At 39.2% G+C, this 18,932-nt stretch overlaps 1 protein-coding gene across 3 annotated transcripts; it reads left to right on the top strand.

The window, feature by feature from the left end:
• Positions 1–5,658: 5,658 nt before the first annotated feature.
• LOC121775509 lies at positions 5,659–17,516 on the top strand. Of its 3 annotated transcripts, XM_042172589.1 has the most exons (14): positions 5,722–5,825; positions 5,930–6,072; positions 6,960–7,499; positions 7,921–9,099; positions 9,203–9,530; positions 9,701–9,956; positions 10,046–10,262; positions 10,599–10,951; positions 11,164–11,757; positions 12,208–13,399; positions 13,475–13,828; positions 13,934–14,171; positions 14,436–14,483; positions 14,568–17,516. In XM_042172589.1, exons 2-14 carry the CDS (start codon positions 5,944–5,946, stop codon positions 16,595–16,597), a joined length of 7,458 nt encoding a protein of 2,485 aa, XP_042028523.1. In that variant the 5' UTR covers positions 5,722–5,825; positions 5,930–5,943; the 3' UTR covers positions 16,598–17,516. The 3 variants fall into 3 exon arrangements, with proteins under 3 accessions (XP_042028522.1, XP_042028523.1, XP_042028521.1); XM_042172588.1 differs by having other exon boundaries at positions 5,659–5,798; positions 14,436–17,516; XM_042172587.1 differs by having other exon boundaries at positions 14,436–17,516.
• Positions 17,517–18,932: the final 1,416 nt, after the last annotated feature.

The raw sequence follows: 18,932 nt of genomic DNA, 5'->3' as shown, positions 1-18,932 counted from the left end.
TGGAAGAATTCAACACGTGCGAACAATGTGTTGACGATTCGCATAAACAAGCGCTTTGACATGCGAAAACGGCGCCTGATGTAATCTGCCGGAAACCGCGGCTGGTCGGCAAAGTAGTTTGCAACGAGCCTTTCGTGGGCTCCCTCCCGGTCACGATGGATGTAGCGGCGAGTTGATCTAGTTCGTTGAGGAGGAGGAGCGGGGGTATTCGCCGCGACATATGCTTCGTAAGCGGCACGATATTGTTCGTAGTATTCTTGTTTTTCGCGCTCCGCTTCCGCCATAAGATGGGTGAAATCCATTTGAGGTTTTGAGTGATAGATGAATGTGTTGATAGTTTGTATGAGAATTATAAATGAGAGATGATTTGATGTGATAAATGGATGATGAATGTGTGTATTTATAGATGATTTTGGGGAAAAAAATATAAAAAATTCAAAAAAATTCAGAAAAACGGGCAAAAAAACGGCCATATTTTTGGGATTTGGAATTTTTTTTTATTTTTTTATCATTATTTAAAATTAAAAAACGAATTTTAAATAAAAAAAATATTCAAAGGAAACGGCTATGCCGTTGCCCAATCGCGTGCCGCCACGTCGCCTACTCGCTGGCACGGCGCTGCTTGATGCATCGAACAGCGCCGTGCCAGCAGCGGCGAGCCTCGTCCTTGCCGTTGGCACGGACGGACGTGGGCCGACGTCCACCGTTGTGGATGCTCTCACTTAACGTTTTTCAGCGCCAAATACGTTGACCATAAGTTCACCAACCAATTTGTATTTGGATTTATTCAATGCATAGAAGGATCATCAATTAATGTAACATGTAAAGTAAGTTTAAATTTAATTATAACGTGAATTGCTTTAAATTATTAAGCTTTACTTTTTTTTCCGGATTCCTTGTTGCTTTTGCAACTGTTTTGAGTTTATTTTTGCAATCCACGTAGAGATTGTTTGAGTTTCTTTTCACTATTTATATTTCATGGCCGTGTCACAATACTAAATTGATCTACATAGAATGCATCATCAGTTGCATCAGATTTCTATAATTAGATAACAAAATTAAATATTCAAGATATTAGTACTTGATAAATTCTACACATTTATTTCAACATTTTAAATGTACAAAGGTCCACTTCTTACATGCTATTTCATCATCATACCCGACGTGATTGAATGATTAACTGGATATCGATAGTTCCAATAAAATTAGTATTTTTACACAAAAATTATGTTTCTGATTCATTTTATGAACAACCCATGTTACCCGGCCCATAATAATAATATAAATAATGATAATAATAGTTATAGAAGTAGTACATCTACCAAAACCTTGCACATTTTGTCATTTTGAAAAGTTATCTATTTAAAGACACATTTTTTTTTTCATTTTTAATAAGTGGGGTCGTAATCTACAAACTCATTACATTCACATTCTACTACTCTTATTAAATTAATAATATATAAAAATAAGACCTATATCTTTTACTTACTTTGTTCTATAAAAAATAATTTCTTAGAACTTGTGTCTAAATTGCGTGTTTAATTGGATGGAGATGTAAATAAATAATACTACTCCTATAAAATAGTGTCTTTAAATGGACGGAGTAGTACTAATAAAACGTTGGGCTTTCAGCGTAGTAGGCTTGTACGGCCTAATTAATTTTACGTAAACTGTAATTTTAAATATAGCTTAAGTTTATATTGGCCCATTGGTAAAGTGAAAAAGACATGATGCCTTTTTTGATCTATATATTGTACATTGATACAGGAAAATTAATTCGAATTTATATGATAAACCGAGTTAGTGACACGTACTCATAAATTTACGAAGTCAAAATTTCAGACGATGAATTTATTAGATATACTATCATGATGTAGTACTCCTATATTTTACTTGTGACATTTCCACCCATACAAATTTACGGAGTACTATCAAATGCATGCTCTTCTCTTTCCTATTCTTATACTAGTTTTTACACATTAAAGGTTATTATTATAATCATATATATAATTGAGATTATTAAAAGGAAATATTTAAAACGATTGGATATTTCATTTAAAAAGTTAATGATGGTGTAAAATTTAAAAAGAGAGTTTTCCAAAGCATTATTTTTCTTAGAGCATCTCCATCCGGTCAGACATCCGCGACGGGCGACCGGGACGTCCGCCATTGTGGCGTGGCAAGTCGGATACGGACGTCCAGTAAGGACGTCGGATGTCCTCGGACGTGCGGGGCGACGGGCGGGTGGACGTCCGTCATTGTGGCGTGGGTCGGACATCCGGGTCGGACGTCCAGAATTATTTTTTTTTTGTTGGCGCCGATATCAGAGGCGGGGACGACGGGGGCGGCACGGGCGACGAGGACAACGCGGAGTGAGCCGAGAATGTATAAGTATGTATTTTTTTTGTTTTATTACTATGTAATTTTTTTTTCGAAGCATGTATGTTTTTTTTAATGAAGTTGTTAATTTTTCCCGTTCGTATTCGTATTGAAATTTTATTTCCGTAAACGTAAATTGCTTTATTTGTGAATTTGTGATTTTTTTTATTGCGGGAAGTCCTAGTGGGAAGGGCGATGGGAAGGACGGATTGTGCAGGGGAAGTCCTAGTGACGTGGCAGTGGGATGGGAAGTCCTAGTGACGTGACAAGATGTATTTTTGGGAAGTCCTAGTGGATGTCCGAGTGGGACATCCGGGCATTGGAGATGCTCTTACCTTTGCTCGAGCGTACTGCTTGTACGGCATATTCAGCTTCCTTAATCGCGAAGAAAAAATATCTTTGTCCCTTTCTATGCTTTCCAATGTAGTACGTTTTTTCCATCACGTAGAATGGGCCAAAATATATGTTAATATACCACTAGCATGGAAATTGAAACTATTATGCAACTATTAGGGTGTCCCCGCACGCGGCTATCCCGCATCCGCCGCCTCCCTCCCCCCTCGCCGCGTCCACCTCCGAGGCGGACACCCCCTTCACTATGATAGCCGCGCCTTCCTTCTCCCTCCGCCCTCCTTCACGCCGACCGCCCCGCCTTACCCATAGTGGACACCCTTAAGTTAATATACCCATTACCCTCAATTATCAATAACCTAATAAATTATGTACCCCTTGACTATCTTAACCAATAAAAAAGTGTACATCAACAAAGAATATTGAATAATTTTACTAGGACATAGGTGTGTTGTTTGTGAAAAAATTTAAGAATTTCACATCGTACCACTTACAACAAATGCCAATAATATGACATTAATAAGTTTCGAAGTAAGGAACAGCTTGATCAATAATAAAGTTCCATTTATTATAATGTATCACTGAACTAAGAGATAATTATGATGAAAAATCACAATACTAAGTATAAACTAAATCAAATCAAAAAATGTAAAAGAATGATCAAATGACATTGCTCATGCTTCATTTTTCATGATCTAAATTTTAGAAGCTGTGTTAAACCAAATTACTTGGATACTATTAACCACAAAGTTTGTAGCTTAGTGAAAATTTCCTTTTAGACCATCCACAATAGGCGCCCAGCGACCGCCCAGCCGAGCGCCGGCGCTGGGCGGTTCGCTGGGCGGTCTATTGCAGCCGCCCAGCGGCTGAGTGGAGAGAGAAACCGCGCAGCGCTGGGCGGTGGCGTGGCGCTCGGCGGTCGGCTGGGCGGTCCGTTCGGCGCTATTGCAGCTCCCGGATCGCCCAGCGCACCGCCCAGCGCGAAATTTAAATTTTTTTTTCCGAAACACTATATATACGCGCTTTGCTCGGCATTTTCATTCGCACCACTTGTTTTAACGAGTACTCTCTCTATCTTAATTTCTGTTCAAGATCAACAACGCAAAATGAGTAACGCTGGTGGTAGTAGTGGTGGTAACGGAGGGGATGCTGAGGAGTACGAACGTCGTATGGCCGAGGCGTTGGACGCCTATACGACCAACGCGATAAACCAATGGATGGAAAGTGCCTTGCAGCCGGCGATACCTCGACCTCCCCACGTGGTCCACCGCCGCAGTGTGATTGATCGGGATCACGTAGCTGCACATCAGCGCCTATACGAAGACTACTTCGCACAGGAGCCTCGGTTCACCGCCAACCTTTTCAGGCGTCGTTTTAGGATGACCAGGGACCTGTTTATGCGTATTGTCAACGCTTTGGAGTCTCGATATCTGTATTTCCGCTTCAGACACGATGCGTCTGGCAGACCCGGCCACACACCTATTCAAAAGTGCACTGCGGCAATCCGGCAGTTGGCCTACGGAGGCGCGGCAGACATGTGGGACGAGTATCTCCACATCGGTGAGACGACTGCCCTGCAATGTCTGAAGAATTTCTGTCTGGGAGTGATAGAAGTATTCGGTGATCAGTATCTGCGAAAGCCTACCCCCGAAGACTGCCAAGATCTGTTGCGGATGCACGGGAGTCAGCATGGGTTCCCGGGTATGTTAGGCAGCATTGATTGTATGCATTGGGAGTGGAAGAACTGTCCCACAGCCTGGAAGGGGTTCTACACGTCCGGCTACAAGGGAAAGAATCCCACGATGATCCTGGAGGCCGTAGCTGATTACCGGCTTTGGATTTGGCACGCGTATTTTGGGATAGCTGGTTCGAACAACGACCTCAACGTCCTCAACTCGTCGCCACTTTTCAACGAGCAGTGTCAGGGCGTCGGTCCGGCCATCAGTTTTGTCGCCAACGGCAGCCAACATGATATGGGCTACTACTTGGCGGATGGGATATACCCTAGGTGGCCCGTCTTTGTGAAGACGATCCGATGCCCAGGAGATGAGAAGAAGGCCTACTTTGCGGCACGGCAGGAGTCGGCGCGCAAGGACGTGGAGCGCGCATTTGGTGTGCTCCAGTCTCGATGGGGGGCAATTAAGGGTCCAACGCGTATGTGGGATGTCCAATGCATTGCTGACATCATGTACGCATGTATTATCATGCACAACATGATTGTCGAAGATGAAGGTGGCGAACTGACCAATTGGGTCAACGACGAAAATGAAGCCGGTCCAAGCCACGGCGTGGCCGCCCCCAACGTACGGAGTGGGGTACCTAACGATGAAGCCGGCCTCTTACAAGCACATGCCGACATGCGCCAAACGGCGGCTCATATTCGACTCCAAAAGGATTTAATTGAAGAGTTATGGGCACAGAGGATTGACCGCCGTTAGTTTTTTTTAATTATGTAATTTTTTTTAATTAATGTACTTTTTAAATTTTATTAATATTAGTGAATTTTCTCGTTTTTGTGTCGTAAATTAAATTTCGCATATTGTGTGATTGTTAATTATTTCATTTTGTATATATTTGTTAATAGTGATGTGGATATTATGTGGCTGGGCTATGGCTAGGCTATTGCTGGGCTATTTGCTTGTTTTGATGATGTGGCTGGAGGATTTTTAGTGCTGCTGATGTGGCAGTGGCTGGGCTATTGCTGGGCTATTCCTATTGTGGATGGTCTTACATGGATTTCATAAGATTGTACCGTACGAATCTCATTATCTCTAATTCTCTATGCACTTTTAATAAAATAATTTATCCCAAAATTGACTCTTTTACCACACTTTAATTATTTTTTGGAATATAATAGTAAAAGTAATAAATATTTATGATCGCATGTGGAAAAAAAGAAGAAATTGAATAGACCCGCCTTTTACATTTTCCAAGACCATTTCTCTCACCTTTTCCACAGACTTTTCATTTTCCCAGCTTTTTAGAATCCATGATCAAAACCCTCCAATTTCTCACTCTTGTAGTGGAAGGATCGTGCTCAAGCAACTATACGTACGGAAGATTCTCTGGTTGGTAACATTTTCCACAGCACGAAGGAAATGCATTTTGTTTTCATCTTTGAATTTCGTTCAAAAAAAACCATTCATGCTCGTAAAAGTGTTATGTTCATGTCTTCTGAGTTAATCTTCATTTTCTGCAGAATCTGTTTGAGAAATGGAAGCTAAAATGGAGGAAAACAGTGTGGGAACTGAAAAGCGCTCATGGCGTAAAAATGATTTTACTGATTTGCTATTTTCGTGGTCCTTGAAAGACATTTTTGACGAGGATCTGTACAAACATCAGGTGTGTGAGTTTCTATAGCTGCGGATTATGAATTTTGATTTTTTTTTAGCGGATTTAGTTATGTACTCCCTCCGTCCCCTAATAGGAGTCGTTGTTTGACCGGGCACGAGTTTTAAGAAATGTAAAGAAAAGTTGGTTGAAAAAGTTAGTGGAATGTGGGACCCACTTTTTATATTGATTTTATAATAAAATGTGAGTGGAGCGAGTTAGTGGAATGTGGGACCTACTACCATTTATGGTAAAAATGAAGAGTGACTCTTAATGGGGGACGACCCAAAAAGGAAATTAGCGACTCTTATTCGGGGACGGAGGTAGTATGAAGTAGTACGTATTTAGTCTGAGCTGGTTTCTTAGTCAATGCCCTCTCAACAGGTATTCAGCACAGGATAACCGGAATCGGACTATTACTCAGCTAGTGTAGACTTTTTGAGCTTGCTTTCTTTGGTTTAATTTTAATCAGCTAGTGCTTAGTGAAAGAGATGTTTTTGGGTGGTCCTTAGCGTTGTTAAACATTGTTATAAATGAGAAGGCTTAAGAAGGTACTATGTCTTGCTGATGTTCTCAATATGCTTCTTTCATGGCTGCTTGGCTTATTAAGACTCAACATGTTAAACACGTTGGTTAAACTTGTTGTCTGGTGAAGCACCGGTTCGCACTGTATATGCTGTACTACGGTACTAGTAATGCATGTATGCTTGGATGAAGAAGAGAGGTTTAACTACTTGCTTTTTTGTCTCTTAGAAGATGATATCACTTTTTGATTGTTGATAAATAGATATAACTCGTGATCGATACTGCTTCTCTACATTCATGAGATGAATGGATATGTTAAATGCTCAGTTTTAACCTCCTTTGATTTCACTGACTAACTTTCTATTTATGTACAGGTGGAGAAGATTCCAGAGGTATTTGAAAGTGTGGATCATTATCTTTCATCATTTGATTTCCCTCTGTTAGAAGAAATGCGAGCTGCAATTGCTACTTCCTTGGAGACTGTTTACAAAGCTCCTTTTGCTGAAGTGGTTTCTTTCAAAGTGACAAAACCAGACACACTTCTGTATAATGTTAAAGTTGACAGCTGGAGAAACAAGATTAGTGATCGTGGAAAAGAGCCTTACAGAACATTGCCTAATGATCTTGTACTCCTATCGGATTCAAAACCTGAAAGTGTTTCTGACTTGCAACGCATTGGAACAATGTACACTTTTGCATCCGTAGTTAAAATTTCTGAGGATGAGATTGGTGACAGTTCATCCTGTGAATTCAAACTTAAAACCACAGGCATGGCTGATTTAGTTGATCAGAAAAGCAAGTCTCTCTATGTGGTATACTTGACAAACATAACCACTCACAAAAGGATATGGATGGCATTAAGAATGCGCCAAAATCTGAAGATCATTGAGAAAGTATTAGTCAAGAGTGACCTGGTATGCCATTTTACCGATCTAAAAGCTTTATAAATCTCTGAACTTATTATACCTTTTTAAAATTAATTTGCTGTGAAGGATGTATAGTTTCTAGTAGACACCGCGTATGATAGTGATAGCAGTTTGTTGTACTTTGGTTTCCTTAACCAATATTCAGGTCTCTATTTTCATCTCCAAACTATCTTTGATGCTTTGATGTTCTGTTTTTGTAGTAGCTGATCAGGCACTTATAAATGTCGGATGTTTCTTAGTATGCTCCCATTATGAGATCTTACAAAGATATGCTTCTTTATGTTAACAGTGTTGTTGTTCTAAATATTTTGTTTTTCTATTGGTTAGCTTTGCATTGAATTAATCTACTTGGTAAATCTACATTTATCTGCTTGCCTCTGTTTTAATTAGTTTGTATGTTTTTGAACAGGCCAAGGAAAGTTGTGAATTGTGCCCTAAAAAATTTCACAATGAAGTGGAGGAGAAATTTCGATCAACTTTATTATCCAAGTCAAATGAATCACAACTTGGGGCAATCAGAGCCTCCATATGCAGAATTGGATGCACTCACCAACCCTCTGTGGAACTGATATGGGGTCCACCTGGGACTGGCAAGACATCAACTTTGAGTACCTTGCTGTATATCCTCTTGGAAATGAATGTGAGGACCCTCATATGTGCTCCAACGAATACTGCAATTACAGAGTTGGCTTCTCGTGTGACGACACTCGTGAGAAATTCAGTTAAAACTGAAAGTGGGAAGAGCTTGTTGACTTGTCCTTTAGGAGGCATGCTCCTCTTTGGGAACAATGATCGCCTTAAAGTTGGCTCTGACATCCAGGAAATCTTTTTAGATTACCGGGTTGATAGGCTTACGGAAATCTTAGTACCACTAACTGGTTGGATGCATTGTGTTTCATCCATGCTTGATTTTCTTGAAAACTGTGTCTCTCATCATAGGATCTTTGTGGAAAATGACAAGATCCACTCCCGAGAACATTGCTATGGTGAAGCTGTGCAGTCTGGAACAAACTCACTTCTGGATTATGCTAGAGATCGATTTAAAAGTTTAGCACCACCTTTGAGAAATTGCATGCTGACAGTTGTCACTCATTTACCAAGAAGTTTTGTTGACAATGGGAACCACCAAAAGATAATGCAACTTTTTTCTCTTCTTGACTCGCTAGAAAAGTTGCTGTTTGAGAACAATGGCGTTACATGTATGGATTTAGAAACTATCTTCATGCAGCAAATAATGACCGGTTCTGAATCCTTTCTTGATACAACATCCTTACAATATGTCAGAAGTCAGTGTCTGTTCATTATAAAATCTCTTCAGACTTCTCTTAGTAATCTTGGCTTTCCAAAAGTATTTGGTAAAAGTTCAACTGAAGAGTTTTGCTTCCAGAAAGCTTCACTGATATTTTGCACTATATCATCCGCATTTAAGCTACATTCGGTTGATATGGAGCCCTTCCAGTTACTGGTCGTCGATGAAGCAGCTCAGGTTAAGGAGTGTGAAACAACCATTGCGTTTCAGATTAAAGATGTGAGGCATGCTATCCTGGTTGGGGACGAGATTCAGTTGCCAGCAACTGTATCAAGCAAGGTTCTATATTGATTTCTTATTTGTTAGTTGCATAATTTGTACTGCTCTTGACTGATTTCTTTTTCAGTGGATGTTTATCAATAATGATAATGATTGTATGCAGCTGTCTGAAGAAGCTGGCTTTGGGAGAAGCTTGTTTGAAAGATTAAGCTCAATGGGACATCCCAAACATCTACTTAATGTGCAGTACAGAATGCATCCATCAATAAGTTGGTTTCCAAATGCAAATTTTTATCAACACCAGATACTTGATGGACCTAATGTGCAGAGCAAAAGCTACGAAAGATCATATCTTCCAGGGAAAATGTTCGGTCCCTATTCGTTTATAAATGTTTGTGGTGGAAGAGAGGAGTTAGATGATGTGGGTGTCAGCAAAAGAAACATGGTTGAGGTTGCCGTGGTTGTGAAGCTTGTCCAGAAACTCCTCAAAGGTACATTTCTCTAATTTATATCAGATGTTTCCATGATTATGAGTTACCACCTTCTGTATGTTAGTGACATAAAACCCTATTTTCCTTTTTTGTTTCCCCAGCATACCTGTCTCATGTAAATGTATATCCTTGTTTCTTATCAATTTGTTTTTGACATGTATCATGAGCAGCATGGAATAGCTCAAAGGAAAATCTCAGTATTGGTTTAGTTTCTCCCTATGCTGCCCAAGTTGCAGCAATTCAAGATAAGCTCAGATCTAGATACGATAACCTTGAGAGGATTACAGTTAAGGTGAAGTCAATTGATGGGTTTCAAGGTGGTGAGGAAGATATTATAATTATATCAACTGTAAGGTCTCACAGAGGTGGTTCCATTGGTTTCTTGTGCAGTCCTAAAAGAACCAATGTTGCATTGACACGAGCCCGGTAAGGATTAAAATGGTTCTACATCTTATTTTGTATCACTTTGCGTTTTGTTTAAAATAGATTATGATCAATCTTTCCCTTTCTTCTAGTCATTGTCTGTGGATATTAGGAAATGAGAGAACTTTGTGTAAAAGTGATTCAGTGTGGGATGAAATAGTATCTGATGCCAAGAATCGGCGATGTTTCTTCAATGCTGATGATGATAGCGACATTGAAAAAACTATTATAGATGTGAAAAAGGAGTTGGATCAACTTGATGACCTTTTTAGTGGGGAGAGTACACTTTTCGACAATTTAAGGTGGCAGGTACTAGATTATTTATGTTATCTTTAGTATCTTATGTTACTCGTTTGGTCAGTCTCTTTCAGAAATTGCGTATGTCAGCATCATTGCATCAATAAACAGCTTCCTTACTTTGAGTTGAATTGTTTCAGATATGTCATACTTTCACACCTTGCTGCCTAACTCTTCTCGGGATATTAATATTTGTGGTGTTTATTACTTGGTTAAGCATTGATCTTCATCTCTTCCTTTCCTATGATATGTTTTTTAATGTGAATTATGGTTTTGATACTGAGCCACTGACTGTTATGTTCCCATGTTATAGCCTTTGATTTTTCCTGCTGTTGTGCATTACTCCAGGTTTTGTTCAGTGAGAACTTCAGGAAGTCATTTCAGAAACTGAGATTTTCAAATACAAAGAAGTTGGTCATAAATTTGTTACTAACACTCGGACGAGGTTGGCGGCCTCGGAAATTAAATGTGGACTGGAAATGTGAGAATTCTTCATACATCATAAAACAATTTAAGATTGATATATACTATGTTGTTTGCTCCATTGACATGATGAAGGACTCCATCTATAAGCAAGTTTTGAAAGTGTGGGACATATTGCCTATGACGGACACCACAAAATTGTTGAAAAGAATTGACAGTATAGCTTCTATGTATACAGATGTTTTCATCAACCACTGCAATGACAAGTTATTTGAGAGGTATGTCAGTTGGTTATGTGATGTTGGATGCCATCATGATATTTAATGATGTGCATTTTGTGTGTAAATAACTCATCATGTTGTGCATATGTAGGATATATAGTGGTTTGAAATATTTGTATGCAATATTTCAAGTGTACCTGTGGCATTACATTTTTGTTTACGAGCATATTTTTGTTAGACCTATTTAAGTTATTTTCTTTTTTGTTTAGGAATTTGGAGGTGCCAATGAGTTGGCCGCTCTCCTGTGATACATCACGTTTTAAGAATCCTAGTAGCACGAAATCAGTCTCAGGTGCAAGTACTAGTTCCGCTGAATGCAGAACTTATGTTGAAAACTCAAAAGTTAGTGAAAGCCTGTTGCTGATGAAATTCTACTCCTTGTCATGTGGTACTGTAAATCATTTGCTTTCGGATAATGAGGGTAAATGTGTTGATCTTCCATTTGAAGTTACCGATGAGGAGAGGGAAATAGTACATTTTACTAGAAGCAGTTTCATATTAGGTCGTTCTGGCACTGGGAAAACGACTATTCTAACTATGAAGCTGTACAAGACATTGCAGCAGTACTGTGTTGCTTCACGGGATTCTGTGGCAGCTGACGACAATGTGAGTACCACCGATGAAGATCAAGATGAAGATGAAGATGAAGAGGAAGATGATGGTGGCAATATGAGTATCACTGATGAAGTTGCTGTTGAGCCATGCCGTGGTGGATCCACAGATCCTGTATTACACCAGCTATTTGTCACCGTTAGCCCAAAACTGTGTCATGCTGTTAAAAAGAATGTAGCTCAGATGAAAAGGTGTGTTCATCCCACTCTGTCACCGTATCATCTAGTTGCACTGCTACAATCTGTTTACAGCACTCATGTGATGAATAGTTTGTACATAAACATTTACTGGCAGCATATTTTTTTTGTGGCATTAAGACAGGAGCTGTTACACACCCCATTTTGAAGAGCCATTTGCAGTGTTTCATATATATATATATATATATATGTGTGTGTGTGTGTGTGTGTGTAACAGAATATCATTTCACTATACTTGTATGTATTTTTTAAAAGAGAAGTAGTCATTTACATTACACATCCTCCTGAATTTTTGAAGTTAAACTTGTTTGAAATTGACCTCCTTGTTCAAGCACCCCGCTCTTTGTCTGAAAGAATTTTTTAATAGCACTGCAACAGAATTTACTTCATTCTTTTTTCAAAGACTAACTCATGAGAGATTTACATATGTCTAACTTTTTGCAGCATTTCTACTGAAAACAACTCTGGACATGACAGCTTCACTGGTATGGATGATGTTGATGAAGTTTCTGAATTTAAAGATATCCCAGATACTTTTGTTGGCATTCAACAGGAAAAATACCCTCTTATCATTACATTTCACAAGTTTTTGATGATGCTCGATGGCAGTCTGGGAAAGTCATATTTTCAGAGGTTTCCTTTGGTAAGAGATTCCCCTCAATTTGGAGACAGAAGATCAGTGCGGCTACAATCTTTCTTGAGGAATAACGAGGTCACTTATGATCGATTTTCCTCTATATATTGGCCCCATTTCAATGCCAAGCTGAAAAAGAGTCTGGATGCTTCAAGAGTTTATACTGAGATAATCTCACATATTAAAGGAGGTCCTCTGGAAGGTGGAGCATCTGATTACAAGCGAAGCAGACAGGATTACATATCATTATCTAAGAGTAGGATATCCACTTTATATGTGGAACAGAGAGAAGCAATTTATGATATTTTTGAGGACTACGAGAAAATGAAGTTAGCAAGCGGTGAATTTGATCTAGCTGATTTTGTGAGTGACATTCATCTCAGACTCAACAAAGAAGATCTTGCAGGTGATAAAATGGACTTCGTCTACATTGATGAAGTCCAAGACCTTACAACAAGGCAAATTTCCCTTTTCAGATACATCTGTTACAATGTTGAGGAAGGGTTTATGTTTTCTGGTGATACCGCACAGACCATTGCCAGAGGGATTGACTTCAGGTTTGAGGATATTAGATCCTTGTTCTATGAAGAGTTTGTTATGGGATCTCAAAATCGTGATTTGTCAGGGAAGAAAGAGAAAGGACTTATATCCGATATGTTTAATTTGTCCTACAATTTCCGTACCCATACTGGAGTACTTAGGTTAGCTCAAAGTGTTGTAGCTCTTATATGCCATTTCTTCCCACACTCTATTGATGTACTGCCCCCTGAGACGAGTCGTATATATGGTGAGTCTCCGATTGTTCTCGAGCCTGGAAGTGATGATAACTTGATCATTTCTATTTTTGGACATAGTGGGAAGAGTAGTGGAAAATGGGTGGGCTTTGGTGCTGACCAGGTTATTCTAGTACGGGATGATTTAGCAAAGAAGGAAATTTCCGAGTACATTGGTCATCAAGCTCTCATTCTGACTATAGTGGAGTGCAAGGGCCTTGAGTTTCAGGTTAGTAATTTGTTTTATCTTTATTTTGTCAGAATACAATCACCTTTAGTTTTACTGATGTTATGATGGATATAGGATGTTCTACTGTATAATTTCTTTGGCTCCTCGCCGTTGAGTAACCAATGGAGAGTCGTGTACGGATTCTTGAATGAAAAAGATCTTCTTTCTGGGGATTCTGGGAATTCCTTCCCGAGTTTTAGCCAGTCAAAGCACAATCTCCTATGCTCTGAGTTGAAGCAATTATATGTGGCGATTACTCGAACAAGGCAAAGATTATGGATTTGTGAAAACGATGTAGAGGTTTCCAAGCCAATGCTTGATTATTGGAGGAAGCTGTCTCTTGTGCAAGTGAAGAAAATAGATGATTCTCTAGCGGAGGCCATGCAGAGGGCTAGCACTCCGAAAGAGTGGAAATCACAGGGTATCAAGGTTAGTTAGTACTTTATCCTTTCATCTATTGTTTCTTCCTTCACCATTCAGTATTGGTGTATTTAAGTGTTTTTTTTTCTTCTCTCTTTTTATTTTTGGTGCTAGCTCTTTTGGGAGAAGAACTATGAGATGGCGACAATGTGCTTTGAAAAAGCAGGTGATGAGACTTGGGAGAAAAGGGCTAAGGCCTCTGGTCTTCGAGCTGTTGCTGATAGTCTACGCGCTTCAAATTCTGAAGAGGCAGCTACAGTGCTTCGAGAGGCTGCAGAAATATTTGATTCAATCGACCTAGTTGAATCTGCAGCTGAATGTTTCTACGAACTGGGGGAGTTTGAAAGAGCAGGTATTTTACAGATGACATTCACAATGAGCATGTTGATTTTTTCATTTTTTTGAAGGTTATGCAATCTGTGTTTTCTTGATATTAAATTCTATAAAAAGTAGTTTAGAACCAGGCTGTTCTGGACAAACAGAAAACCAAAATAAAATACCTGTTTTGCCTCTTGGTGGGGTATGGAATCAGGTTGTTCTGTACAAATTTAATATTCAACGAAGATATATTGCTATTTGTTTGGCATGATACATATTTGCTTATTCATCCATGCAGGAAGGATCTATTGGGACAAATGTGGTAACTCAGAACTAAGAAAAGCTGGTGAGTGCTTCTCATTAGCTGGAAAATATGAACTTGCTGCAAAAGTTTATGAGAGTGGGAACTTCTTAAGAGACTGCTTATCAGCTTGCTCCAGGGGGAAACATTTTTACCTCGGTTTGCAGTATATTGAGCAGTGGAAGCAGGACGCGCTGTCAAACAGCATAATAATGGCTAAATTTATGGAGATTAATAGAATTGTGCAAGAGTTTTTGGAAAATTGTGCTTTAGAGTGCCACAAGGCAAAGGATGCATCACTGATGAGGTTTGTTCGAGCCTTCTGTTCCACAGATTCCAAACGCAACTTTCTAAGGTCATTGGATTGCCTTGAATATCTTCTGGTTCTGGAAGAAGAGTTAGGAAACTTCAATGAGGCTTCCGAGATTGCGAAGAGTCTGGGACATACTCTGCGTGAGGTTGATCTGCTGGAAAAGGCGGGGCAATTTAATAATGCTTGTTCGTTAGCCTTTTCTTATGTTATTTCTTGTGTTCTGTGGGGATATGGAAATCGAGGGTGGCCAATAAAATCATTTCCTCAGAAAGTGGAACTTCTAAACAGAATGAGGTCAGTTGCACAAAAGGTTTCTGGAACCTATCATGCATCAATTTGTGCACAGTCCAACTTTTTGTCTTATGATAACAAGAATTTGTCTGAATTGCTGCACTTTTACAATGCTTCAAAGCATTATGAAACTCCAATTATTGAAATTCTTGTCGTTCGAAAACTTCTAGAAGTACATTTTCAAGTGAATGCTACCAAGTATGAGTGGGACCATGAACTTCTGTTGGATCCAAGGTCGTTTTCTCAGAGAATAGGGGAGAACCATGTCTCTGGTGGATCACTTGTTTACCTTTGGAACTTGTGGAAGGTACATAGTTTAGAGATATTAGAATGTCTCAACAGACTTGAAAAGAATGATTCCATCGAATTACTAGGTGTCGTTGGCTTCTGTTTTCATTACTTTGGACTGAGGTTGCTTGATAATTCCAGCTTTGCCTTTCACTTGCTGAATCCTGATGCTGCTTGGGTAAAACCTGTTGAGGGTTTTATTCGTTGGAACAAGAATGTGGCGACTTTAGAAGCTCGTCACTGTGCATCAGCGGCTTCTAAATTCTGGCTTCAAGAGTTAGTTTTTGTTGGACTTAAAGTGTTGGAGGCTCTTCAACGTCTTTATGATTCCACGATGAAGCGCTTGTCTATGCACTGCAAAAGTATGTGTCTGCTATTCATTTTTAACATTGCAAAGTTCTTCCTGGATTCCAAGTTCTTTCATTTGAACTTTGGAGATAGCAAAAAGCTGCAGAGTTTTGTGGACCAGTGCTCTGAATGCTTTATGTTTCATTTCCCTTTGGACCCTCGAGAGTCTTTATCAGAAAACATGATATCTTTGAGAGAAACTGAACTTTCCAGCAATTTTCTCGAAGAAATTGTTATCAGAAATATTGCTGGAAGGGGGGAACTTACAAGTGGGCAGATTGGACGGGCAGTGATGACAATGCTGGGTAGTGACAAGCTGAATCATGGCTTCTATGATAAAATTTCTGAAAGGTTTTCAAATGGAACACCTTGGAAGTCATTCATGGAGATTCTCAGGGGACCTACTGGGTCAGATCCTGCAGAGGAAGCGAAATCTGGTGAGTCTACTGGCAGTGCGTCACATTTACAATGTGTGCAAGAATATTCACTTAGGTTCTCAAGGGAAGCTTTGGGTCAAGCACTGCTTAGAGCGTTGGAAGAAACTTATAACATCGATTGGAGGGTGTATGACTATATTTCTCCACAATGTTTCATTTATCTTGTGCAAAGAATGTTGATCCTGGCTCCTCATCCTAGCGGCATCTTTTTCACATCGAAATCCTCATTTGTTGAATACTTGGTATGTATGCCACCAGATGCCAATCCAGAAACTAGTTTGACCACGCACAACAAATCTCGTCCTGATAGCATGACAGACTTTGTTTGCCTAGTGGTTGACCAATTTCTTTGTAACATAACTGAAACAGAAGTATGGATTAAGAACTCTGGCATTTATTGCAAATATTATCTTCCTGTGTTTCTGCTGAGATTGGTCATGATTCTGTGTGTGTTGTGTATAACATGGGGCTTAAGCTTTTGATATATTGAATCAGAAGATGTCTCGATCTGATATTACAAGGCATCTGCCAAAGGTGTTCTATGATGCTCTTCGACCTAGAAGGCGAGGTTATATTCAATTTGTTTCAGCAGTTGCTACTGCTTTCAAGCTTATTGGTGATCCTCTTGTCATTGTGGTTTCGGGTGGTGACATCACTCGCAGCTTCAGCTATCCTGATGCGGTCCTACTCGACTTGAGTTCCTTCTCTTGCAGAACTGATATCATGAAGAAACTGTTTCCTAGGAGTACAGCAGCATCTGATCAACCTACTATGGTTGAAGGAAATGTGACCAAGCCTAGCGGTATAGTCACGCCTCCTGCAGTTAGCAATGAAGATAAGAATACTGTTGTGAAATCTTCAGAAATGGGCTCAGCGACTGCTTCAAGCTCAGGGAATGGATATGGGAATTTGCTAATAAACTGGGATCTTATTGGGGAGATTCCTAAAGCATTAGGGACATGTACAAATAGGAATGATGAAAGTGCAGTTGTCGACTCCAAGGAGAAGGGCGATGACAAAAACTGTGACGGCGATGCTGAAGATGAAGATAGTAAAACAGAGGATTCAGCAGCGGTCGAAGTTGAATCTGATCCCAGCGACAAGGGGAAAGGAAAGAAGAAGCAGACAGAGAAAGGGAATTCAGCAGCTGAGGAAGTAAAGCCCAATCACAGCAACAAGGGTAAAGGAAAGGGTAAGAATAAAGGCAAGTCAAAGAAAGGAAAAGGAGGTAAAAAGAAGTAGCTCACTTTTTTTTCATTTCCTGATGAATGAATGTCTAGTTTTTGTCTTAATATTGTGACAGACTGCTGTAACTAATCAGATATATCAGTAGCTTTTGTGGCTTGAATTTGATCTAAGTGGTTTTTGGTGCTATGTAACATCGTAGTATCTTGTGTTCAACATTTTGTTTAGTTGTCCATATTGATATTGTTATTGTTCAGTGCTTTGTTATTATCTTATTCTAGTTGAGTTTTCAAGTATTGTGAGGTGGGGGAAAATGCACGATAAAGAGGTATTATGCTTAAATTTCTATGTAAATTATGCACAAAGATACTTTATTTGTATATTTTTTCGTTGAGTAGTGATATGGGGCAAGTGCATATTAAGTCAATAACTAGAAAACAAATTTCAGCCATAAGATCAAGAAATCAAGGGCTTGTCATTTTTGAAATTGAAGCAAAATCAGTTCACTGTACCAAAGATTTACTTCACTACAAGAAGGCGGGGGTATAATTGTCATATAACGAACAAAATTAGGGTTAAAAGTAAAATTGCTCTCATTTTGAAAATTAAACCTTGCGCTGTTCAACTTTTCTCTTCTCCTCTCCTCTCTTCTGCAAAATTCCAACTTTTGTCGTGCGATTCAACCTTGTCGTCGTCGTCACCTCATTACATAGTCGTCAACATCTAGTTCTCACATTCCTTCGTCGAACAAATGGCTACAAATCAAAGAGATTTTTCAAAATGTAAATTTCCTACTGATTAACATTTCTTTGTAGGTTTTGATTTTAGAACTGATTTAGATTTGAATTTTTTTGTAGCTGTTGAACGTTCGAAGAAAAATGCAACCGGAAGTTCCGGCTGTATACACCAAGGCTCCGACCGTGAGTCATTCCTACTATTTTTTTATTTTAATCTACAATATTTTCGTGTATTGTGATTTATACAACCGGAGGTTCCGGCTGTATACACCATGTATTCCATGGTGCCTATTAGTAGAACTGATCAATGTATGTGTTCGCATTTTGAAACGACTCTGAGATTTGGTCGAAATGGAGTCGGTTTGAGAACGACTCTGAGATTTGAAACGATTCTGAGATTTGAGAACTCGATGCTGGAATTGTCGCTATCATGTCATGATTCTGTATAGCTGAATTTGCAATTTTTGATTTGTTGTTTTTGTGTAGATTAGTGCTAATTACTGGTTTTTGATTACTTCTCTTTTTTTTTTATGTAGGTTTTGATCGACAGAAAAAAAAATGCAACCAAAGACTCCAATGGTAAGTAATTCCTGTCTTATATTGCTCTATTTTTTCATCACAGTGAAGTAAAAACATGCTTAGAGTGATGTATTCCACGGTTAGAGTGAAGTGTTTGTGATCCTGCTTATAGTGATCAATTTTTTTCCATCTCATTGAAGTAAAACATTCTTAGAGTGATGTATTCCATAGTTAAAGTGAAAAGTCTGTGATCCTTGCTTATAGTGATCTATTTTTTTCATATCAGTGAAGTAAAAACATGCTTAGAGTGATGTATTCCATGGTTAGAGTGATGTGTCTGTGATCCTTGCTTATAGTGATCTTTTTTTTTCATATC

The sequence above is a fragment of the Salvia splendens genome, chromosome 17, assembly GCF_004379255.2.
Source record: "Salvia splendens isolate huo1 chromosome 17, SspV2, whole genome shotgun sequence".
Lineage (NCBI taxonomy): Eukaryota > Viridiplantae > Streptophyta > Magnoliopsida > Lamiales > Lamiaceae > Salvia > Salvia splendens.
The sequence above is the reverse complement of the archived record's forward strand: the minus strand, read 5'-3'. Positions and strand labels throughout refer to the sequence as shown.